We start from the raw sequence: 23,912 nt of genomic DNA on the forward strand, positions 1-23,912 counted from the left end.
GTAATCCTCGACAGAAAGGAAAAGGGCGAGGTGTTGCTGTAATTTATAGTAATATTTATAGTATCAGCCAGAAGTCTTTCAAATATAATTCCTTCGAAGTGATGGTGCTTTACGTAACATTATGTAAGTTGACATTTGTGCTGGTTACTGTATACAGGCCACCAGGACACAATACAGACTTTATCAAAGAATTTGCTGATTTTCTATCAGAATTAGTACTAGCTGCAGATAAAGTCCTTGTTGTTGATGACTTTAATATCCATGTAGATAATTTAAAAAAAAGACTCATTGGGATTGGCATTTACAGACATTCTAAACTCTATTGGTGTTACACAACACGTGTCAGGACCCACTCATTGTCGTAATCATACATTAAATCTAACATTGTCACATGGAATCGATATTGATGATATCGATATTGAAATTCTGCAGCAGAGTGACGACTGGAGTAAACAGTGATGCCTGTTAAACAAAGCACTAAATGGTTTAGCTCCCCAGTACCTGAGCGAGCTCTTAAAGCATTATAGTCCTTCACGTTTATTGCGATCTCAGAATTCAGGCCAGCTGATAATACCTAGAATATCAAAATCAACTGCAGCTGGTAGATCCTTCTCCTATTTGGCACCCAAACTCTGGAACAATCTTCCTAGCATTGTTCTTCCGAGGTTTACCGTAGTCAACCGGATCCGGGCCGTATCCAGTTGAGACCGAGGACCGGTACCCTGACGCGACCACAACGCAGCCCTGAAGTATCAGCAGAGATCGAGTCAACTAGATCATTCACTGGGAAGGCCTCATCAACACGACAGCCAGTAGCACAATTCCTCAACAAACCGTCCATACCGGCGTGATGAAAAAAACACACGATTGGGCTAGTTTTGTTTTTGAAAACCTGCCAACCCTGTGTGGCAAGCCCATGTTGAGAAGAGGAAGATTTTCTGTAGTAGCTTTGTTATTATGTCTTCGATCTATGCGAGTTCAATGTCGGAGTCACAAAAAAGGTTGTCCTGAGAGATGGAGCAGTTCCCACTTTAAAAGCAGAAGCTGTTTATAGGCTGTTTATAGGTTTGTGTTTTCCATTACTAGTTTCTATTGCTTTTTTTGCAACACAGTTGCCATTTACCAAATTGCTAATTTAAATGTATCTGACAAACACATTGTGACAGCCATATGGAAGCATGTCACCTCCAGCACCATGGAAAGCACCATCAGAGCCACCCAGTGATGTTCAGGACCAGGGATAGCTCCTCCAACACAGGTGTGCTCAGTTTCCCTTCTAACAGGGAGCCTCAGCTGCAGGCTGTTGGGCCTAATCAGCAGCCACATAAAAAGAGAACAACGAAGTCACAGGTGAGCAGACACAGTGTGCTGAATGTGCCCCAGCCCAGGCATTGGACCAGTGCTAACCAGGACGAGCTTGTGAGAGCAGAGGCCCAGGGAAGGACATGAGTAGTCTGAACTACATAGACTAATCCTATATCTCTTCTGCCTTCCCCACCCAGATATAATTTGATGCCACAAGAAAGAAGAAGAAATGCCTGAGTTACAGTTTCTCCACATTCCCCTCTCCTACAACATTTGAAAAAATAAAGAAAGTTTAAGTTTTGATGCACTGAAATTCTGCCTGGTGGATTGTTTGCGTTGACCTGTTGAGTTTAACTTCCCTATCTTGAATGTGAAGGTTACAACATACAAACTTTTTTTAATCTCACCAGTGAACTTCAAATGTTGGTGTTTGTTGCCCTTTATGTGATCGGTGTAAATTATTGTTTGATAAGAGCTCTTATGTGTTGTTAACCCACATGCTCGTTTGGCAATGCTAGACATGGTTCTGTGTAAACGTGGTCTTTACTGTGGTAAAAACATGGTTAAACTTTGGAATGTGCTCATAGTTCTGGTGACAGATATTTGGCCACACTCGTTCTGTAAAGACAATGGTGCTATACAGTCAGAACCAGAGACACCAGCAGATCACTCACCTTTCCACTGAGACTGGAAACTTCTGCAGGACAAACACACCATTTATCATCAAGAACTCAATCAATCATCAATCAATCAATGAAGTGAAATCAGACCTTCAGAAAGCAGACGTCATTGTCTTTCTTCATATCCTCCATGTCTTTGATTGTGTGTGAAAGAGCTGAGATGTGTCTGTTCATCTCCTCCAGCTTCTCCTTCATCATCTGCTTCTTCTGCTCCTCTTCCTCCCTCAGTGCAGTGATTGTAGCTTCTTCTTCATCTCTGAGAAACTGATGAAGCTTCTCAAACTGCTGTTTAATCTGACGCTCTGTGCGATCAGCTTGAGACTGAAATCAAATCACATTCACTTCAATCATAAAATTAAACATTCATCTGCATCATTTATCCACAAAGACAAAGCAAAACTCTATTTTTGAATATTGTTTTCTTTAAACCTCAATAAATCACTAATTAAACTTAATTTAATTTTCAAATGGACAACTAAAACCTACAGAAGAACAAATGTTTCAGTTGTTTCAAGCACTGATATAATTTAAATTTATATATATATATATATATATATATATATATATATATATATATATATATATATATATATATACAACAGTTCTGTCTGGTTCTCGAATCTGATTGGCTGATAGCCATGCGATATTTCAGCGATAACAGCACTCCTACCTTCTCACCGTTTGTATCACTCCGCTTGAAGTGACCGTCATGGCGGCCGATCAAATCAACCGTATTTTTTTACAAATACACGAACTGTAGTTTTAATAGTTTTTTAGGCGAGAATGTAGTTGTTTAGACGTGAATTATGTGACTTATATTTAATAATAGCGCCTATTTTACAATTTGTTTTGATGTTCTCGGAGATGCGAGCTCCAGGGCGTCAGCGGCCGTTCAGAGCTTGTGTACCCGCCAACAACAGCTTAATCTCGGCCAGTGCTTCGGAGATTTACCGCTGGCTCTTATAGTGGTTAAACATGAGACATAATTCAATTTGAGTACATAAAACGAGCAATCTTTGGTCTTATTAATCTATTATTTGTTCCACAGCAAGTCGAATTGTGCTATGTTTAATGTGATAATAATTACCTTATTTATATAGCATAGCATATTGTGTACAACTAACTTAGACGGGACATATCAGACGAAGACTCTTCTCCGCTTCATCTTCTTGCTCCCTTTAAATACATACCCTTTATAGACATAGTGTTCTTTGAGTAAAGAAAACGCTTTACAATTTTTTTTTTCAAACATCAGATCTTTATTTACCTTTGCGTTGCATAGAAGAGATTACCAAACTGCGTGCGCACTTCTTTCACGAGGTGGGCGGGTTTAAGAGGTTTGACTGACAGTTTGAGGATCCAATGGAGTTACGAGGTTTTGGCACAATCTCTTTAAAATCCTTTTCATTCATTTATTTTTTTGTAAAAAACCACATACAAGCGTAAAGGGTGACCTATATCATTGTTTTTTGTTTTGTTTTGTTTTTTAATAATAAAACAAAAATGAGGAAATATAGAGATACAAGGTGAAGCATTTATTTATTGTTTTTTTGTCCAAATATGTCCATTAGTGCATAATATGGATTGAGTGAAAGTTACATTAATACGCCATTAGATGGTGGCAACACTTTCCAGGTGAATGAGTCAGCGAGTCACAAGAGACTTTTAAATTGAAAGGAACTTTTGCAAAGGAAGTTGTTTTAGCACTGTGTTGTGTTGTTCTCCCGTAGCTGTAAAAAGGACAAATACAAGATCGCTTTCCTCAGCGGACATTTAAACGGACTTTTATAATGGATTTAATATTATGGACATCGACTTGAAGAATGAATGTAATGCAATATATCAGACACAGGTAATAGCCTACTCTCTCAGGCTCTCTCTCTCTCTCTCATACTGTACAAAATTCAATGCGTTTCAATGAAGCGACTCAACGTTCCTTCGTTACTAGTTCTAAAGTGATGTTTTAGAATTAGTAACGGAGGCTTGGTCCAACTGTCATCTTGGGATTTTAAACGTTTCTTCGTTACTAGTTCTGAAGTGACTTTTTAGAATTAGTAACGGAGGCTTGGTCCAACTGTCATCTTGGGATTTTAAACGTTCCTTCGTTACTAGTTCTGAAGTGACTTTTTAGAATTAGTAACGGAGGCTCGGTCCAACTGTCAACTTAAGATTTGAATCTGTGGCGGAAGGAAGTAGTGCTGCACATAAGAGGTTTTTAAAGACACTCCGTTGTTGTTGTTATTTATTTACACACTCGTGCCGTCGAACTGTTGTATAAACGCAATATCACACGAGTAGCCGTGCGATATGGCTGTATATCAGCACACTGTGATTACCTATGGCACTCGGCCTGCGGCCTCGTGCCTACGGACGAATCACAGCCATGCTGATATACAGCCATATCGCACGGCTACTCGTGTGATATTGCTCATATATATATATATATATATATATATATATATATATATATATATATATATAAATTATTAAATACTAGGAGGAGCTCCTTAAGTCCTTATAAGAGTAACTTCAACACAAAGAAAACATTAAAGGAGAAAACACAGAAAATGAGGGTAGGTATACCTTTCAGACTTTAAGTTTCTCACTGTGTAAACTGCAGATCTCCTCTGATGAGAAAACAAAGTTCTTCTACAGATACATTTAGTGAAACCATTTTTACTTTTTGAGCTCCAACAATCTAAACTTTACTTTATGAATGGCAGACAGAAATGAGAAAGTCAGTCTCTTCCGGGTAAGAGCTCCTTCACTCAAAAAAATGATTTTTTGATGCTGTTCACTTTATGTAAACAACTTATTTTGATTCAACACCATTGTATTAGGTTTTTGGTTCAAATTTAATTGCTTCATGTTAATTTGACTTAAAACAATTACTTTTTGACTTAACTTGATGTTTTCATATTAAAATAACATGTTTCAATCAAGTAAACTCAACCAGGACTCAATCAAACAAGACTTTCACAACCCATCATGCTTTGCAAAGGGGCTGATCTAGGAGTGTAAATGTTGAAATAAAGTGTTATTTTAAGCAGTTTTTAGCAACATGAGAAAATGGAGAGACTTTTTAATGTTTACTGTTCTATTACATTGGTATTTAAAAGTTTCTGTTATGTTAATAGTTTTGGGGTTACCATCGTGGTGAAGTGTAGAACATGTGCTTGGGTTGAGGACCTGCTAACAACAATTAAAGTTGTTTTAATAATAAAAACAACTGTTTTGGGCATGCCATAAAGGGAATATACCCATCTTCTGGCTAACGCTTAACAAAAAGAGACTTTGCAGAGTGAAGATTTTGTAAAAGTTGTGAAAATGGTTCTTGAATGTGTCCAATGTGTCTTGAATGCTAAAATTAAGTTAACTTTATGTGCAAATTTTATTTCAACAAACAGAAAAATTAAGTAGTTTGTACAAAGACTAGTCTTGTTAGATCTACATAATAAAATTATGCAAAAGAATTCATTATATTTTTTAAGTAAATCAAGCATATCATTTTTATCAGTGTTTCTGCTTCAAGTCCACCACTGTTATCACTTTATTAAGAAACATCCTGAGCACCAAACCTGAGTCATTTGACCTACTACAATTTGTGTACAGGACAAACAGATCCACAGAAGATGATATTTTTAATTTATCATTCACAAAATTCAAACCCACTTGAAAAAAAGGACAGTTGTACCTGATTACTTTTTATTGACGTGACAGTATTTTCAGAATACTTGATACACTCAAAAAATACAATGTTGGATTTCCCTAAAGAAGCGGCTCCACAGAAGTTATAAGAACTGAATTAAGTACTATATCACTATAACAAAGTTCAGATATAAGGAGGGAAGAGGACAGGGTTGGCAGGTGACTACTGGCTGTTTATTTTCATCAAACAATAATATAACAGAACAGTGTGCAGGCAGGCACAAAAACAGACAAAGTAATTTCAGGATTCACTCCAGCACGGTAAACAGACATCAAGGAGTGGGGAAACAGCCAGTAGTCCTTCTCTCTCTCGCAGGCTCCTGTTTCTCCTGGCGTTAAATACTCTCCCCACGCCAATTACTGAAACAAGAGACAGGTGTTTATTATTTGCGTCTAATCCACTCAGACACCACGCGTCTCCTCCCTCTCTCTCCCGTTGCAGATTCCGCTGAACCAAAAATATACAGAAAATGCAACTTAATTAATAAATGAAATAAATTACATCCAATTGTATTTAATATATTGTGCTCAAGATTGTATTATGCCTATTTTCTGTTAAAGTGCACACTTTAAGCAGCTCATTATTCATTCCTGAAATAAAAAAATTTATATATTTTAATTAATCCACACATTACAAATATTATTTTTTTGTTAAATCATAATTCATTTAAGTAGTATTCATTATATATTTTTGTCCAATAAAACCAATATATTTAAATTGTACTTATTTTGAATAGATAGATAGATAGATAGATAGATAGATAGATAGATAGATAGATAGATAGATAGATAGATAGATAGATAGATAGATAGATAGATAGATAGATAGATAGATAGATAGATAGATAGATAGATAGATAGATAGATAGATAGATAGATGACTTACCTGTGGGATTGAAAGGGGTAAAGGTGCAAGATAAAAGACACATTCACAAAATGTATTTTAATAGCAATAAACCCAATGATATACTGGACACATTTGCTGGTAGTTTAATGTAAAATGTTATTTTTTGGGTCACCCTTGTGCTTCAGTTCAGGAGAAGAGAAGACCCAAAAACATTGATGATATGCTGCATGTTGCTTTATTTAACAGGTGGTGACTGCAGTTGCTGATGCAGTGAAAATCTCTTTATTTAAAATATTTTTAGTGGAATCAAATGAAATAAGTTCACAGTAATAATATGGTCTCATTATTAGCATATTATAAATATTAGTTTATAAATTTAAATGCCAGTCTGACAATTTAGGGCAGTCTATCTGTGTGGTACCTTTACAGCACTGCAGATTACAGTTAATAATTAAAAGCCTGGTAAGGTATAACAGTGTCTGAACCATAGCACTTCTTAATTAAAATATACATTACATAACAAATAATAATAATAGTTATAATAACAGAAAACCCAATAATAAAATTAATTGAAGATGAATTGGTACTGATGTCAATGGATGCCACTGCACAGTTCAGGTCACTTCTTGTTCCAGTGCTATTCAAAGTGAACACAGTGTCACACCAGAGATCCTTCTGACCTTTTCTCGTGTTGACAGCAATGACTTTGAACTTCTCATATGGAGGAATCAGCACCTCTTTCTCAGAAAGAAATATAGAGTAATGTGACACATCAGCACCTTCACAAGTTTTGATTTGAAAACAAGATTTAGTTCCAAAACCTTGTGCTACATTTTTATTTAAAGAGGAGGATGTAAATGATCCAAAACGAACCTCTTTGTTCAGAACATTCTTATCAAATTCAACATCAGTACCACGATACGTGAAATAGCATCTATTTTGTGTTTTCTTCAGAATCTGTATCGCATCTGTTAACAGAAAGTGAAGTGAATACCATTTAAAAGTCTTGTCTTTGTATTCTTGTTTCTGACTACGAACATCATTATTGAAAAATTCATACAGTGGACTTGAATGTGTGTAAACATAAACAGCAACTGAATGATTTTTTGACAAGTTATCTTCTGGTGTTTTGGCTTCATGGACACCCTCTTCCCAAAGTTTTGCAAATTCATATTCAGACTGAGATTTTTCTTTCTCTAGAAGTTTTGTCTCCACCAGCTGTTTCATGTTCTCTATACAGCCCTTATACTGATCATCAACAGAATTTGGTGCCATATCCAATGAAAATATCTGTCCTGCAGATCCTCTGTGATCCTACAGCAACAGAAATCATAATGATCACATCATCAGTATTCATGTCTGTACTAATTATACTAGAACACAAGCTTACCTGTCCTAAAGCAGCAAAAATGAGAAGAAGAGCTTCAGTAATCAGCAGCATCTTGATTAAGCCAAATTCACAAATGAAATAGTTGATATAATGAAGAACAGATGCTGAAAGAAAACCAGAAGTACAACAGCATTCAATAAAGACTGGTATCCCAGACAGCAACATATTGTGGCCCAGATCCGGCGCACATCTGGTACATGATGTGGGCTGATACGATGTTGCTCTTTATATTTTTATATTTTTAAAATCTTAAACAATATTCCATGAGAAACTGTTAAGCCATTTTTAATAAATTACATGTGGATTATGTTTTTTTATAATGTCAACAGAACTGAATAGTGTCCTTACCTTGTCTATTCTCTAGAAACACAGAAAATCATGCAAACGTCAGTACAAAGTCCAATGAAATCTGCTGAATTTTCATACTATGTTGGAAAAATATCACTGGATTCTCTGTTGTCACTGTTCAACAAAGAGAATTACTCAGGTCTGCTGTCCAGTCAATTATGATGATTGAGGAGTGTTTCAGTTGTGAAACTTTAAAACATAGTAAAGTTTAGGGCGTCACCGTCAGATTCAGCTCCTCCTCCAGCTATTTAAACAAAACTGAGATGTCAGTTAAATTTAGATCTATGTAGATTTGTGGGAATGTCTGTTCATAGGTTTCGCAGATTATTTCTTTTTTAAAAAAAAAAAAATATGATGAACAAATTATTTTATTATTGTAGAATAAAATTTTTAATATCATCTTATTGTAATTATGCTCAGAAACATCTTATGTGTTTCATGTTCACAACCATGTCTTGCACCATAACCAAGTTTTAGGCATAATCATTGCACAAGTCAGTCTTTACTCACCGTACAAGTCTTTCACAAGTCATTCTGGGAAGTTGAATGACGCTCATTATAACCTATTTATAATTCAGTCTTGCTCTTTATTCTCACAGTTTTGTGTAGGAAAAAGAGGCATTTGAGAAGCTGCAGGGTTGCAAATGCTGATCTGAATTTGAAACATTTAGGAAACTGTGGTCAGAAGCTTCAATTGTACATTTTATGGTGACTTCTGCTACCATTTAACTTGTCCTCTTTTGAAGATGTGTTAATATTTAATGGGACGTTTAAAACTGACATTAAAGACTATAATTGTTGGAGTGTACCTTCTGCATATTGTGTTTTATCTACACTTTTTTCTTTTTTTTCTTTTTGATGAAGATGAAGATACCCCTCAGCAATTGTACAGTTGCTGCCCTGAACATAATAATCACCAGTACCATTTTTGGGAACCCTTTACTTAAACCCTTTATGTATAATACATTATAAAAGTATTTTTAATGCATTAATTGTGTTTTGTAATGCACACTATAATGCATTGTATAGTCTCATTAATAATTCTAACCAGTTACAGTACATTATAAAATATCTTTAGAAAGTATATTGCATTATAACATGACAAACAACCAATTTCAAAAGTAACAAAAAAAATCTTTGAATATTATAATGCATTTTCACTTTGGTTGCAATTATCTTTGAAACAATATAACGCATTATGATGACATACATAATAAATACCTTTATAATGCAGTATACAGAAAAGCTTTAAGTGAAGTGTTACCCCATTTTCTTTAAATGTAGCCTACCATGGTATTGAGTGAACCACCTTGAAGTATCATGTAAATAACATGGTACATGAATGTGTCACATTAGACTATTAGGCTAATAATCTACATCCCACATAGCAAGCGATCTTGGCAATTGTTGGTGGGAGGAGTGTGGCCCAGATCAATCCAGTGACCATCTACTTCAAATCAGGATTATGACCTTGGGCCAATTAAGATTGATTACATTTTCTGTGATAATTTAACCATAATCAATAATTCTTTAATTTGGTTCATCAAGGGGCATAATGTTATTAATATGCTCTCATAAAATACACAGTGTTTTGTTCCTGTGCTGCAATGCAGATCTTCTGGATGTGATGCTTTGTGTGAGGAACTGTAGAGTGAGATTTAAAGTTGTATGTGAACATTTACAACAAGTCTAATGCAGTGCAGCTTATCTTAAAAAAGCAGCAAAGAAGAAGCTGTTGTTTGTGTATGTGGAGACACCTGTGATGTGGTTGATTGAACTGCTTCCTGTTGAACTCAATCTTTAATTCTCTGACCTAACTCTCTCAAGTTATTGCAGGAACAGATCCAAATTTAAACTTTTATTCAGGGATTTGCATCTCCTTCCTCACTACTGATTGGAAAAAATAAAAACAGTCAAATGACTGGCAGCAGCAGCTGTCAAAAAAAAAAAAAAAGAAAAAAAAAAAAAAAAAGTTTAGGTGATGATGTCTGGAACAATGGACCGCCATGGAAACAATAAGGGCAAATATTCTAATATAATGGTTGCCTTAAAAAAAAATCACTCTGGGGGGTCAGCTAGAATATTTTAAACTCTTACGTGAAAGGGTTAAGATTCATACACTGCTTCTTGATTTCTTTGTGGGTTTGTATGATTCTGGCTAAATATTTTCTCCATATATGACTTCATAAAATCTTTCAGAGTATCACAGCACTGCAGGAAATTCTGCAGTGGTACTGGCAGGATAAATTAACAACTAATATTAAACAATTTAATAAGAAATTAGACTCTGGTATCAATGAATCAGGCCACTACATGATAACTAAAACGTGACCAACAATATCTGATCAGAGCTTTACTTGCAGTTTTTGCCATAACAAACAAGTATCAGAGACACACAGTTACAACCGCTTGAGAAAAACGAACTTAAAAAAAATCATAGGTTAGTAGCACAACAAAACCAAACACTGATCACCATAGTGGTGATATCAAACTTTATTATTTTCAATAAAACATCGACATCTAAACCTCTGTTAATTCTCAATAAGATCTTAAGTATGAAATAAATAAAGTCTGGGTTGTAATAAGTGAAGATGCTGAGATCTTGAGAGATCTGTTAGTGTTTAATGTTCTGTTGGGATTTGAAGGGTTTCTGTATCGTCTGTTTTGTGAACGATTTTAAAGATCCAAATATAGAAAAAAAATAACCTTTTACATGTTGTTGTAGGAGATCTCTAATGCAGAAATGTTTTTGTTTTTCTGTACATTTTAGTAAGTTTTAGGGCAATGTAGTAATATTGTAACTTTGGGCCTGTTGGGTAGCAGAATTTAAGTGATTTCACTCACTGTCTGAACAAATGTAGAGACCATCTAAAGGTTCTTTTGCAGGGTGTACTGCTTTTGTAGCCCCATAACAGTAGCCTTAAAAGTCAAATCTTTATGAAAAATAATCTATTACAAAAAATATGTTCAGATTATATTCACAAAACCTGATGAAATGAATGAAAACTTTGGCATTTATCTCTGTTCATAGCCATATTCAATTATGACAGTCCCAAGGCATGGTCTGTATATGGTCGGTATAATGTTCACATACTCATCAGATGGGTGGCCACTGGGTTTTTCTTTTCCAATTCACAGGCATCTCCACATTCCTCTTCATCACTTGTATCAGAATCCATTTCAAAATCACTGTTCCCATTTTGGATGGCATCAATGATATCATACACTTCGTAGATCACATTGTTATTATTCAAGTTGGCAATTATTAAGCCTCTCTTTAAGAAACCACAATTAGATCCAAATATATTAGGAAATTACAGACCCATTTCAAATCTTCCATTTATGTCTAAAATACTAGAAATTGTTGTGTCTGTTCAGTTGTGCTCCTTCTTGAAAAAAATAATATCTATGGATGATATCTGATGGACAATTCTGGGTTTGGCGATTGTCAGGTGTACTGTACTTGCCTGACTGCATTGTGCCAAGGATAAAGTTTGGTGGAGAGGGGATTATGGTGTGGGGTTGTTTTTCAGGGGTTGGGCTTGGACCCTTAGTTCCAGTGAAAGGAACTCTTAATGCTTCAGCAACAATTTCATAGACTCAACTTTGTGGGAACAGTTTGGGGATGGCCCCTTCTTTTTCCAACATGACTGTGCACTAGTGCACAAAGCAAGGTCCATAAAGACATGGATGAGCGAGTTTGGTGTGGAGGACCTTCAACCCGATATAACACCTTTGGGATGAATCAGAGCGGAGACTGTGAGCCAGGCCTTCTCGCCCACATCAGTGCCTAACCATAAATTCCCATAAACACACTCCTAAAGCTTGTGGAAAGCCTTCCCAGAAGAGTTGAGGCTGTTATAGCTGCAAAGGCTGGGCCAACTCCATATTAAACCCTACAGATTAAGAATGGGAAGTCATTAAAGTTCATGTGCAGGTAAAGTCAGGCATTCCAAAACTTTTGGCAATATAGTGTATTTCATCAAGACCAGATGAGATCTCTAAATGAACCAAATTGACAGAGTGTGTTAAAGATATAAAACATTGGATGACTAGTAATTTTCTTCTATTAAATTCAGATAAGACTGAAGCATTACTTATTGGACCAAAGACCTGTACACAGAATCTCTCAGACTACAATCTGCATTTAGAAGGATGTGCTGTTACTCCATCCTCGACAGTTAAAGACCTGAGTGTTATATAAGACAGCAGCTTGTCCTTTGAAAATCATATTTCATATGTTACAAAAACAGCCTTCTTCCACCTCAGAAACATTGCTATGCTGTGAAACATGCAAACATCTTTTTCTGATGCAGAAAAGTTAGTTCATGCCTTCATGACGTCTCGACTAGATTACTGTAATGCATTATTAGCTGGTTGTCCTGCTTCCTCAATAAACAAGCTACAATTAGTACAAAATGCAGCTGCTAGAGTTCTTACCAGGTCAAGAAAATATGATCATATAACACCAATTTTATCATCTCTACACTGTTTACCTATTAAGTTCTGTATCGATTATAAAGTATTGCTAATGACCTTTAAGGATCTAAATGGTTTAACTCCCATGAACTTAACCGATCTATCGCCCTACAATCCTTCACGCTCTTTAAGATCACAAAACTATGGACTTCTTGGATATCTAAGTCCACTAAAGGATGGAGAGCATTTTCACATTTGGCTTCTAAACTCTGGAATAGCCTTCCTGATAATGTTCGGAACTCAGACTCACTCGCCCAGTTTAAATCTAGATTAAAGATTCATTGCCAAGCACTTACATAATGCATCTCATATCCTTGTACTCATTTATGTCAAATCAAATGCACATGACTATCTTTGTTAGCTACACTAATTATGCTCCATTTGCTTTTCTGTTTTATCTCAGGATGCCTGAGAATATGACTAACTCTGGATCAACATGCACCATTCCAAATTTTTCTATATATCATTGTTGAAATATATATTTATTACTTCCATGAGCTCTACAATTAATTAACACATTGCTTAAATTAATACATTGTTAACTAACAGGGGTGTGACGAGCTCTTGTGTCACGAGATCTCGCGAGACTAAAGTGTGACGAGATTTCTTGTTGAGGCGAAAAGTACTCTCGTGATATTGCCACGACAGAGTGTTAGGATGATTAGGAAAGAATATGCCACCGCTACGTTTACATTATGCCTCCACTGTCCTTTTGCTTTGTGTTTAAATAAAAAAACATTTAATTAAGTTGGATAACAGTCGCCGCCGCTCCATATTCACAGAAAGTGAAAGTAAACGCGAGCGCGCATTCAAACGTGATTTCAATACTCCGCATTTTGAAAGCGACTCCCTGATGAATGCAAATATCTCTCAATATAAAAGCTATTTTAGGCTGGGAAGTGTAGTTGTAACCATCTCTTAGCTCTGTATCAGAGAAAAAGTTGGTCTTATTTGCACTTTGAATACTGAGAGAGTGTGATTATGTTTGCACTTATTGTAAAGCGTTACCATAAAAATTAATAACAGTTTTCTCTTAATCTTATTAAGCACAAGCAGTAAGGTTTCCTTTGTTAACATTAGTTAAAGCACTGTGAACTATCATGAACTAACAATGAATGACTATTTTTATAAACTAACATAAACAAAGATTAATAAATATTGTAGCAAATATATTGCTCATTGTTAGTTGATGTTGGTTAATACATTAATGTTAATAAATGAGACTTATTGTAAAGTGTTACCATTTTTATTTATACTGTTTTATTTCTATGATCAGTTTGTGGAAAGGAGTTCAGTTAGGAGGTCAAAAGTTGTAGAAGCTCATAAATCATGTACAGTAAGGTCTGAAGAGACTGAAATCATACAGGAGAGAAGTCAGTCAGTTGAGTTAGTGGCAAACCCTTTTACAGTACTTGAGTATTGTTGTCTTTTACTGCATATGATAATTCATACTCAGAAAGTAGGACTGAATGACATTCATTATAAGATGATTAGTTAAAACATTTCAAATACACCTGCAGAATATTTTTTTCTAGTCATGTATTCCGCCATTGAGGATTTCTTAAAAATAGTGTGTAAAAATCTTGTCTCGTCTCGTGAACTCAATCTCGAGTCTCGTTTCGTCTTGTGAGATACCTGTCTCGTCACACCCCTATTAGCTAACTGTTTTATTTGTATATGTACATTTCACAAGTTCACACTTACAAATGATTAGATATAATAAAGAGTATGCGTATTTGGCGTGTTGTCTGGGTGGGACCCAGTTAGGCAGCCTAGTTGACACCCATCTGGGCCCCACAAGGCTATGTCAAGTCAAGTCAAGTCACCTTTATGTATATAGCGCTTTTTACAATGCAGATTGTGTCAAAGCAGCTTTACATTGATAGCTGGTACATAATTTGGCTGCACAGCAGCTCTTAAATAATAGTGTCAATGCAGGCAGATCAGAAGCACTGTTGAATAAATGTCAAGAATACTATTGAATATCAAGTGTCGAGTGTCCCCAACTAAGCAAGCCAAAGGCGACAGCGGCAAGGAACCCAAACTCCCAAACAAGTGGCAAATAGGTGTTAAAATGGAGAAAAAAAAACCTTGGGAGAAACCAGGCTTAGTCGGGGGGCCAGTTCTCCTCTGGCGAACAGTGCTTTGTTACAATCAGGTTGCTATCATAAATCTGATAGGATCGCAACAATCAAAGTTTTTATTTCAGTTCCATCCAGTTGAGGATCGTATTCATCACGCCGGTATGGATGGTTTGTTGAGGAACTGTGCTACTGGCTGTCGTGTCGATGAGGCCTTCACAATGGATGATCCAGTTGACTCGATCTCTGCTGATACTTCAGGGCTGCGTTGTGGTCGTGTCCAGTTGAGGATCATATTCATCACGCCGGTATGGACGGTCTGTTGAGGAACTGTGGCACTGGCTGTCGTGTTGATGATGTCTTCACAATGGATGATCTAGTTGACTCAATCTCTGCTGATACTTCAGGGCTGCATTGTGGTCGTGTCAAAGCGCAGATCCTTGGTCTCAGCTGGATACGGCCCAGATCCGGTTGACTACGGTAAACCTCGGGATAAACAGAAAGACTAATATTAGCGTAGATGCCATTCTTTTTCTGATGTAACGAGTACATCTGGTGTTATAGGAAGTGTTCCCGGTTCTGGCTGACCTAATTTATGCAGCCTAATAATCCTTTAACGGATTTGAAAATATAAATTGATAATTTGTTATGTGTATGCCAGGTTAAAGAGATGTGTTTTTAATCTAGATTTAAACTGACAGAGTGTGTCTGCATCCCGAACAATGCTAGGAAGATTGTTCCAGAGTTTAGGTGCCAAATAGGAGAAGGATCTACCGCCTGCAGTTGATTTTGATATTCTAGGTATTATCAGCTGGCCTGAATTCTGAGATCGCAATAAACGTGAAGGACTATAATGTATTAAGAGCTCACTTAGGTACTGGGGAGCTAAACCATTTAGTGCTTTGTAAGTAATTAGCAAGATTTTAAAATCTATACGATGTTTAACAGGAAGCCAATGCATTGATGACAGAACTGGGCTAATATGGTCATACTTCCTAGTTCTAGTAAGAACTCTAGCTGCTGCATTTTGTACGAGCTGTAGTTTATTTATCAAGCGAGCAGAACAACCACCCAGTAGAGCGTTACAGTAGTCTAGCCTTGAGGTCATAAACGCATGAACTAACTGTTCTGCATTTTTCATTGAGAGCATATGTCGTAGTTTAGATATATTTTTCAGATGGAAGAATGCAGTTTTACAGATGCTAGTAACATGGCTTTCAAATGAAAGATTGGTATCAAAGAGCACACCCAGGTTCCTAGCTGACGACGAAGACTTAACAGAGCAGCCAAGTGTTAGACAGTATTCTAGATTATTGCGTGAAGAAGTTTTCGGTCCAAACATTAGAATCTCTGTTTTTCCTGAATTTAGTAGTAGGAAATTACTGGTCATCCAGTTTTTTTATATCAGCTATACATTTTGTTAATTTAGCGAATTGGTGATTTTCGTCAGGGCGCGAAGAAATATAGAGCTGAGTATCATCAGCGTAACAATGAAAACTAATGCCATGCTTCCTAATGATATCTCCCAAGGGTAGCATGTACAGAGTAAAAAGCAACGGTCCTAGTACTGAGCCTTGCGGTACTCCATATTTAACTTGTGATTGATATGACATCTCATCATTTACTACTACAAACTGATAACGGTCAGATAAGTATGATTTGAACCATGCCAATGCAATTCCACTAATGCCAACATAATTTTCGAGTCTGTTTAGAAGAATATTGTGATCAATAGTGTCAAATGCAGCACTAAGATCCAGTAACACTAATAGAGAGATACAACCACGATCTGATGATAAGAGCAAATCATTAGTAACTCTAATGAGAGCAGTCTCAGTACCATGGTATGGTCTAAATCCTGACTGGAAATCTTCACAGATACTATTTCTTTCTAAAAAGGAACATAGTTGTGATGAAACTGCCTTTTCTAGTATTTTTGACAGAAAAGTGAGATTTGAGATCAGCCTGTAATTGACTAATTCTCTAGGATTAAGTTGTGGTTTTTTAATAAGAGGTTTAATAACAGCCAGCTTAAACGTTTTTGGTACGTATCCTAGTGATAAAGATGAATTAACAATATTAAGAAGAGGATCTATGACCTCTGGAAGCATCTCTTTCAATAGCTTAGTCGGTATAGGGTCTAACATACATGTGGATGATTTTGATGATTTAACAAGTTTAGACAATTCTTCCTCACCTAAAGCAGTAAATGAATTGAATTGTTCTTTAGGGACACTACAATGCACTGTCTGACACAAGACTGTAGTAGACGGTTGCATGGTTATAATTTTTTCTCTAATATTATCAATCTTGCAAGTAAAGAAGTTCATAAAGTCATTACTGCTGTGCTCTTTGGAAACATCAGAAATTGAAGCTTTATTTCTTGTTAACCCTCTGGAGTCTGAGGCTGATTTGGGGCTTGGAGAAGTTTTGACATGCCCTGACATTTGTGCTTTTTCAGTTGTTCATAAACATATAAATGACAAAAGTGTCATTACACTGTATTCAGCACAAACTAGGCTACAATAATATGTGAGGAACATGTACGTACATGTTTGTATTTTTGAAGGAATAATGAAAGAAAAAACAAAAAACTTAAGTCACTGAAATAAGGCCAAAAAAAGTATATTAAATCTGTGTTCATAAGACTTCTGGGTATTGGAGGTTGTAGACTAGAGTTTTTGCTTCAGAATTATGTAAAAATTATGCTGCCTACTCCTTCATATAAAACAATAGAGAGATTTAAATTTTCGAAGACACTTTTGGTCAAGAAACACAGTATGCATGGAGGCGTGAATCCTCATGTATAATGGGTGATTCTCACCTGAGAAGACAAAAGAATTGACCTGAAATGACTTGCATATTAATGAGGCCTTTCAGTCAGGTAGGCTGTGAAAAAACCCTCTGTGATCATGCTGATAGCAGGATTAAAGTCCACTCAGGACAAAAAAAAAAACATGATTTTTGTGATCTCATGCATGCACGTATTATTGCACATGATATGAAGAAAATTTTGTATAGGCCTATGTTAAATTACAGTACCAGTCAAAAGATTGAACACATTGCCATTATAATGTTTTTAAAAGAGGTCTCAAGTCTCTAACCAAATAATGGTTTTCTATTTTAATATACTTTAAAATATAATGTATTTCTGTGATGCAACGCGTCTGAACATTCCTACCTCTAGGGCATTTCATATAGGCTACTATATTTGTTATATTATAGAGCCTAAATGTTGATGTGCAGTTGACAAACTATACATCATTAAAAAGATCTAAGACTCAAGCTTTACATTTTGACTCTTAAAATCTTATATTGACCATAATTTCTTAATATGCTTAAAAGCATACACATTTGGAGAAATATTGATGGATTCTCATATGTTTATATCAATTTTCTATACAGAGGAGTAATATTTATTATTCTATATGCATCATTATGAGCGCTGGATGCTGAGTTTTTAATTCATACACAGCCGGAGGGCGCTCTGCCCCTTTTGTCCACAAATGCCTCAGTAAAAGAAGAGGCATATCATGTGACAATCAAGGAACTAACAGAGGCAAGAGATCGCTAAATATGGCTATTCAAAACACTTTTGAAGACAATAAATACACGATTGAGATGACGAATGCATGTATTGACTGAATTTGCATCTGAATAGCGCTGGCTCCGTGGGCGTGGCCGCATTAGCGGATAATGAGCTGAATCACAGACTTCTGACATGGCTCTCTTTTCATACAGATTACATAAATACAGAAGGTTTGTTTTAAAACCTGACATCTTAACGTTTTTTAAGTGTAATTTTTTTGTCATTAGTATTCACTAAGTTACAGTTCATTTTCTAAGAACTATCAGATTGGAGTTAGTTCAGAGAGAGACGAGAGATCACGCATCATGTTAGTTTTCTTTATTTTACAAAAAGCACAACATTTTGTTTTTACTCTGAGTGTACACAAATGAAAGAAGATATTCCACAGTTTAAAATGGTGTATAACTCTTAATTGTATGTGCAACATTGACGGAGTATTTTGAGTCTCTTTCACACTGATAAGAAAAAAACCACGGTGGTATCGCCGGCGATACCCTCAGACCTCAGAGTGTTAATTTAGCCACTGTATCAAATAAATACCTAGGGTTGTGTTTATTTTCTTCTAAAAGTTTTGAAAAATAGGCAGATCTAGCAGTTTTTAAGGCCTTTCTGTACTCAGTCATTTTCTCTCTCCACGAAATGCGAAATACTTCTAGTTTTGTTTTCTTCCAGCTGCGCTCCATTTTTCTAACTGCTGTTTTTAGGGCCCGAGTGTGCTCATTGTACCATGGTGTTGGATTAATTTCCTTAATCTTTTTTAAACGCAAAGGAGCAACTGAGTCTAATGTGCTGGAAAAGAGAGAGTCAATAGTTTCTGTTGCAATATCGAGGTCTTCTAAGCTGTCTGGTATGCTAAGGCGATGAAACTGATCAGGAAGATTATTTATAAAGCAATCTTTAGTGGTAGAAGTGATCTACCATATTTATGGCAGGGGGGCAGTTTAGCCGCTTTCACTAAATGTAATATACACGAGACTAGATAATGATCTGAGATGTCGTCACTCTGCTGCAGAATTTCAACGGCATCAATATCGATTCCACGTGACAATATTAGATCTAAAGTATGATTACGACAATGAGTGGGTCCCGACATGTGTTGTCTAACACCAATAGAGTTTAGAATGTCTGTAAATGCCAATCCTAATGAGTCTTTTTTATTATCTTCATGGATATTAAAATCACCAACAACAAGGACTTTATCTGCAGCTAGTACTAATTCTGATAGAAAATGCTGGCTGGGTCATTCACTGAAACATAAGTTTAGCTGCAGTGAATTTATTTCATGTGACAAACCTTTTCCCACCCTGTGACCTACAAATGGGTCACGGCCCACAATTTGAAACCTCCTGTGTCTACCAGTATTAGTCAATGGAAAGTCTGAAAAACAAAACTTTAATTAGCTGAAAAACACTGATGTTTCACAGTTATTTCCTGAATTATTATGATAATTATTATGATCAAACACTGTCACTGTAAAAAAAAAAAAAAAAAAAAAAAAAGGTCAAATGACTGGCAGCACAAGTTGCTAAACATAAGCTTTAGTAAAATCGCCTTTTTGACATTTAAATAATGTCAAATGAATAGCAGCAACAGAGAATTAAACACTAACAGATCTCTCAAGATCTCTGCATCTTCACTTATTACAGTCCAGTTTCTTTCTTTTATACAAAACTTCTTAACGAAAATTAACTGAGGTTTAGATGTTGATGTTTTATTGAAAATAATGACATTTGTCAACATTATGGTGATCAGTGTTTGTTTTAGTTGGGCTCTTGACCCTTGAGTTAATATCATCTGTTTTTATCATGCTGCTGTAACTTTGTTTCTGAAGCACATTTGTTATTGGAAAAAATTGCAAGATAAGTTCTGGTCTCATCCAGAGTTTGGTCTCTGAGTGTATTAGCTGTTAGTTTTGCACTAAGAAATTATCAGATAAAAATAGCATATTCTGATTTTTTTTTTTTTTTTTTTTACTTATTATATAGATAAGTAATATCTATATAATAAGTAAAGTTTAAGAAGATAAGAAGTATTTTCAGCTGTGTCTTTTTGACTCACACAAACATCAAGAATTTTACGACGTCAGTACAAGTTGCTTTCAGTTAAAACAGCTCAAACATGTATTTCATTCTAGGACTATCTTAAGCCTTGTCTGTGAAACCGGGATTAAATCTCTCAAGATCTCAGCAGAGGAGGATTAAACAACTCCACAAACAGCATTATTAAACAAATGTCACTGTAATGTTTCAATGCTGTAGATGAACAACTATTACCACTTAGACATGCAGAGCACAATGGAAGTTTTTTACTATGGTGATACTGTTGTGGCAAATTCCATGTCTCTGTGTCCCTTCAGTTCTGGTCTCAAAGAAAAACTCTCAGAGTTGAAGTTCCAGGTCCCAGAAGTTTAACTTTATTGACAAGCAACAAAGTGAGATGCCAGCTGTTCATCTGAATCTCTCTAGCCAGGGCACAGCTTTTATACATTTTTCTTATCTCTTAAAACACACCAAAGTAGTATAATTGGCTGGTAATATCCAGCCTTAAAGTTTTCCCATATTCTCACTTGCAGGTGCTCTCCTCCCTTTCTCTTCCTGAAGTACTCCCCAACATTTTTACCACAGTCACTTCACCAATTAAACTGCAGGTGTTGCTTATGTAAGAGATAATTTTCTTTGTAAGGGTGGCCGACTGCCAACTACTGTACATCTTTTGACTTAGTCTCTCATGGGCCTTCTGCCAATTGATGGTCAACCCTTTTCCTATTGGCCAAGTGAAACATTGTATCAAACCAGTCAATACTCCCTGGAGGTAAGAAGCCTTCACGTGACACCCTTAACAATGGTCTTATTCATTTCACAGCCACCTGTTGTCTGGTGGGAAATTGTGCTTAGTGGCCAAGTAAGAAACCCCAGTTATCTTGGAAGTAACCTGTTTGGTTATTTATCATTAACTTTGTTAATATCAAACCCAACAATTTTTTCTCTTCCCTGTCAGTCTGTTACTATGAAAGTAGTGAACTTTTCTCAATACCACAGCTCATGTTCATTTAATATAATTTGACTTATGGTCTTAGTTAAACCAAATAAATAATTATTTTATTTTAATTGTTCTTATGTCAATTGTAAATTATTATTTTATTTCAAATGTTTCAGCCATGTTTCGGTTTAGAACTTCTTCATTAAAATTCATTTCTATTGCAAATAATAATTGATCTGATGTGAGCTACTGATACGATCAACTGCAAACAATTAACATAAAGATCTCAGCAGAGGATGATTAAACAACTCCAAAAACAGCTTTATCAGCTTCACTTATTTATTTATAATTGAAAATAATTATTTTTTGTGAATACTGTTTCCTTTAGATGTGCTCTTGATCCTTGAATTTGTTTTAATAACTTTTTTTTTGCTGCTTTAACACTGTGTTTAGAAAATGTTTGTTGTGTTAAAAAAAGGCTGACATGAGATGCTTGCTACTTGTTTAGATATAAGAATCATAAAATGGTTTGTGTCACTGATCACATCTGCACCCTGTACACAGAGAACCAGGGGCTCACAGTGCTCACTGGTTAGGATGGCTAGCTGGGTGGTCAGGGTACATGTCAATTATTCTGGGTGGTCAAGTATTCCATCAATCCATCACTTTGCGGATGAAGGGGAGTTGAATGCTTCTTGTGTATCCTCAGGAGTCTGCACACTTCTGGGAACACTTCGGCTTTGATAATATGTCCCTGATTTTGATCTCATCTGGGGCTCAGAATCAGCAGAACATCTCTTCCTCCAACTTCTCTGCTGTGAAGGCCGCACTATGGTTGGGTATTGCATATGCCTCTGGCCACTGAGTGAAGTAATCCATAGCGATTAGGATGTAGAGGTATTCATTATCTTTGCTTCAGATCGATTTAAGGAATGCCACCAACAGCTGGCCAAAGAGAGCAATGGGGAAAAAGTTTTATTTTGTTCGTTCTAAGACACAAATTTGATGAGAACAATACACTTTATTCTATCAGACAGGACTGCGAAAATGGTTGGTCAATGCAGTACTTGGCATTACAATGTATACAGTAAAAGTAAAAAACTACAATGTTATCTTTTATCATAACTATTTTTGTCTCACATAAAAAAATCATGCTTATACAATAAATAATAAATATTATTCATGAACAATTGTCTTTTATTAATGATATCCATTACTTTTATGCTACTTCATAGGGATGAGAAAGATTGATGTGAAGGATCCTGTTGTTTTCCTGATCTCTTCCTGGAAGTTTGAAAAATATGATTTCAATCTGATGGAGGAGAAGATAGAGCAAGATCTTCCACAACATAAGAGGGATGTGCTGCTATTAGCTTTGCCAAATATCACGCTGGAGATTAATGAGAAAAATAAGAGAATGATCAAGAGAAAAATATTGCAGGAGTAGCCTTACTGTCTGCATGTGTGGCTGTGGTTCCTCTTCCTGGTCTTTCAATTGCTGTGGATTTAGCCATTATAATAAAAGAGACAGAAAAGTATTTCCATGTTTTTGGTCTTGATAATAAATCCTTGCAGAAACTCTGTGAAAGATCTGGGAAGAGCATAGAGCATTTAAAGAGTTTGATGAAGTCGCCACTGCATGCTGGAATAAACCCAGCTTCAGTGTTAACCTTGCTGGGCACTGCGTCCCTGGCTGTGGCTGAAGATGCATTTGAGCTTGTTTTGAGTCTCATACCCATTATTGGCTCTGTGGTGGCAGGAGGAATGTCCTATTGGACAGTCTCAACAATGCTGCAGAGCGCTCTGGATGACATAGCAGGGGATGCCAGAAATTTGCTTTTGAATATAGTGCAGACTGAAGTGTAAACAGAAAGTCACAGACTTGTCTATTTATAACCAAATATAAAAATCACATCACAGATGCAGATACAGATACAATGAAAATAATTCCAGTTGCACCTGCAAGTGCGCTGTTGTTAGCTGTTGTTAGCAGTTATCTGCAAGAGATTTGAGTTTTGATGTTTCTTGTTTTCATTTTTTTGCTTAGTTTGCAAAATCTGCAGCAGCCAGGTGGTACAGGTCAGTGCTCTTTAAGTTGTTTACATTTATTAATACTGTAATGTTATGCGCTTTGAGACATGAGGTAGTTTAATGGCATCTCTCCTGATGCTTTTGTTTGCTTCCTGCTCGAAGCGTTCATGTGTTTTGAAGCAGGCATGGCTTTGGAGACGTTCCTTCAAAGCTAGCTCGCTATTGCTATCCTCTCTCCGAAAATGACCAACCCTACCTTTAAGCGGCAGTGTGCAAAAAAGCGCAGTTCAACTCTTTATCACATGTCCAGTAGTTTGCTCCGGTAGCCCTGACGATGACCTCTTATTTGTCAAAAAGCTCAAAAAATTTGATTTTTCAATTCATGACCCCCTTAACATATTATCAAGTAACTTATAACCTGTTACGAACTGCTCTGAAACACGGTTAGAAGACCCAAAGGCAGTCGTATGCAAAT

The 23,912-nt window shown here is 36.1% G+C and overlaps 1 protein-coding gene and 1 pseudogene across 1 annotated transcript; one reads left to right on the forward strand and one right to left on the reverse strand.

Annotated features, from left to right (window-relative positions):
- Window positions 1–6,759: 6,759 nt before the first annotated feature.
- On the reverse strand, window positions 6,760–8,516 carry LOC125270329 (NAD(P)(+)--arginine ADP-ribosyltransferase 2-like). Its single transcript, XM_048193788.1, has 3 exons — window positions 8,279–8,516; window positions 7,931–8,034; window positions 6,760–7,854 (listed from the first exon to the last, which is right to left on the reverse strand). Exons 2-3 carry the CDS (start codon window positions 7,979–7,981, stop codon window positions 6,985–6,987), a joined length of 921 nt encoding a protein of 306 aa, XP_048049745.1. The 5' UTR covers window positions 7,982–8,034; window positions 8,279–8,516; the 3' UTR covers window positions 6,760–6,984.
- Window positions 8,517–22,003: 13,487 nt separating this feature from the next.
- LOC125267419 lies at window positions 22,004–23,272 on the forward strand (annotated as a pseudogene).
- Window positions 23,273–23,912: the final 640 nt, after the last annotated feature.

The sequence above is a fragment of the Megalobrama amblycephala genome, linkage group LG1 (assembly GCF_018812025.1).
Source record: "Megalobrama amblycephala isolate DHTTF-2021 linkage group LG1, ASM1881202v1, whole genome shotgun sequence".
Taxonomy (NCBI): domain Eukaryota; kingdom Metazoa; phylum Chordata; class Actinopteri; order Cypriniformes; family Xenocyprididae; genus Megalobrama; species Megalobrama amblycephala.

Coding starts and splice junctions, on each gene's coding strand:
- LOC125270329 (XM_048193788.1), bottom strand. CDS start 7,981: ATGCTGCTGATTACTGAAGCTCTTCTTCTCATTTTTGCTGCTTTAGGA. Junction 7,855..7,930: donor TTTTTGCTGCTTTAGGACAG/GTAAGCTTGTGT, acceptor CTGTTGCTGTAG/GATCACAGAGGATCTGCAGG.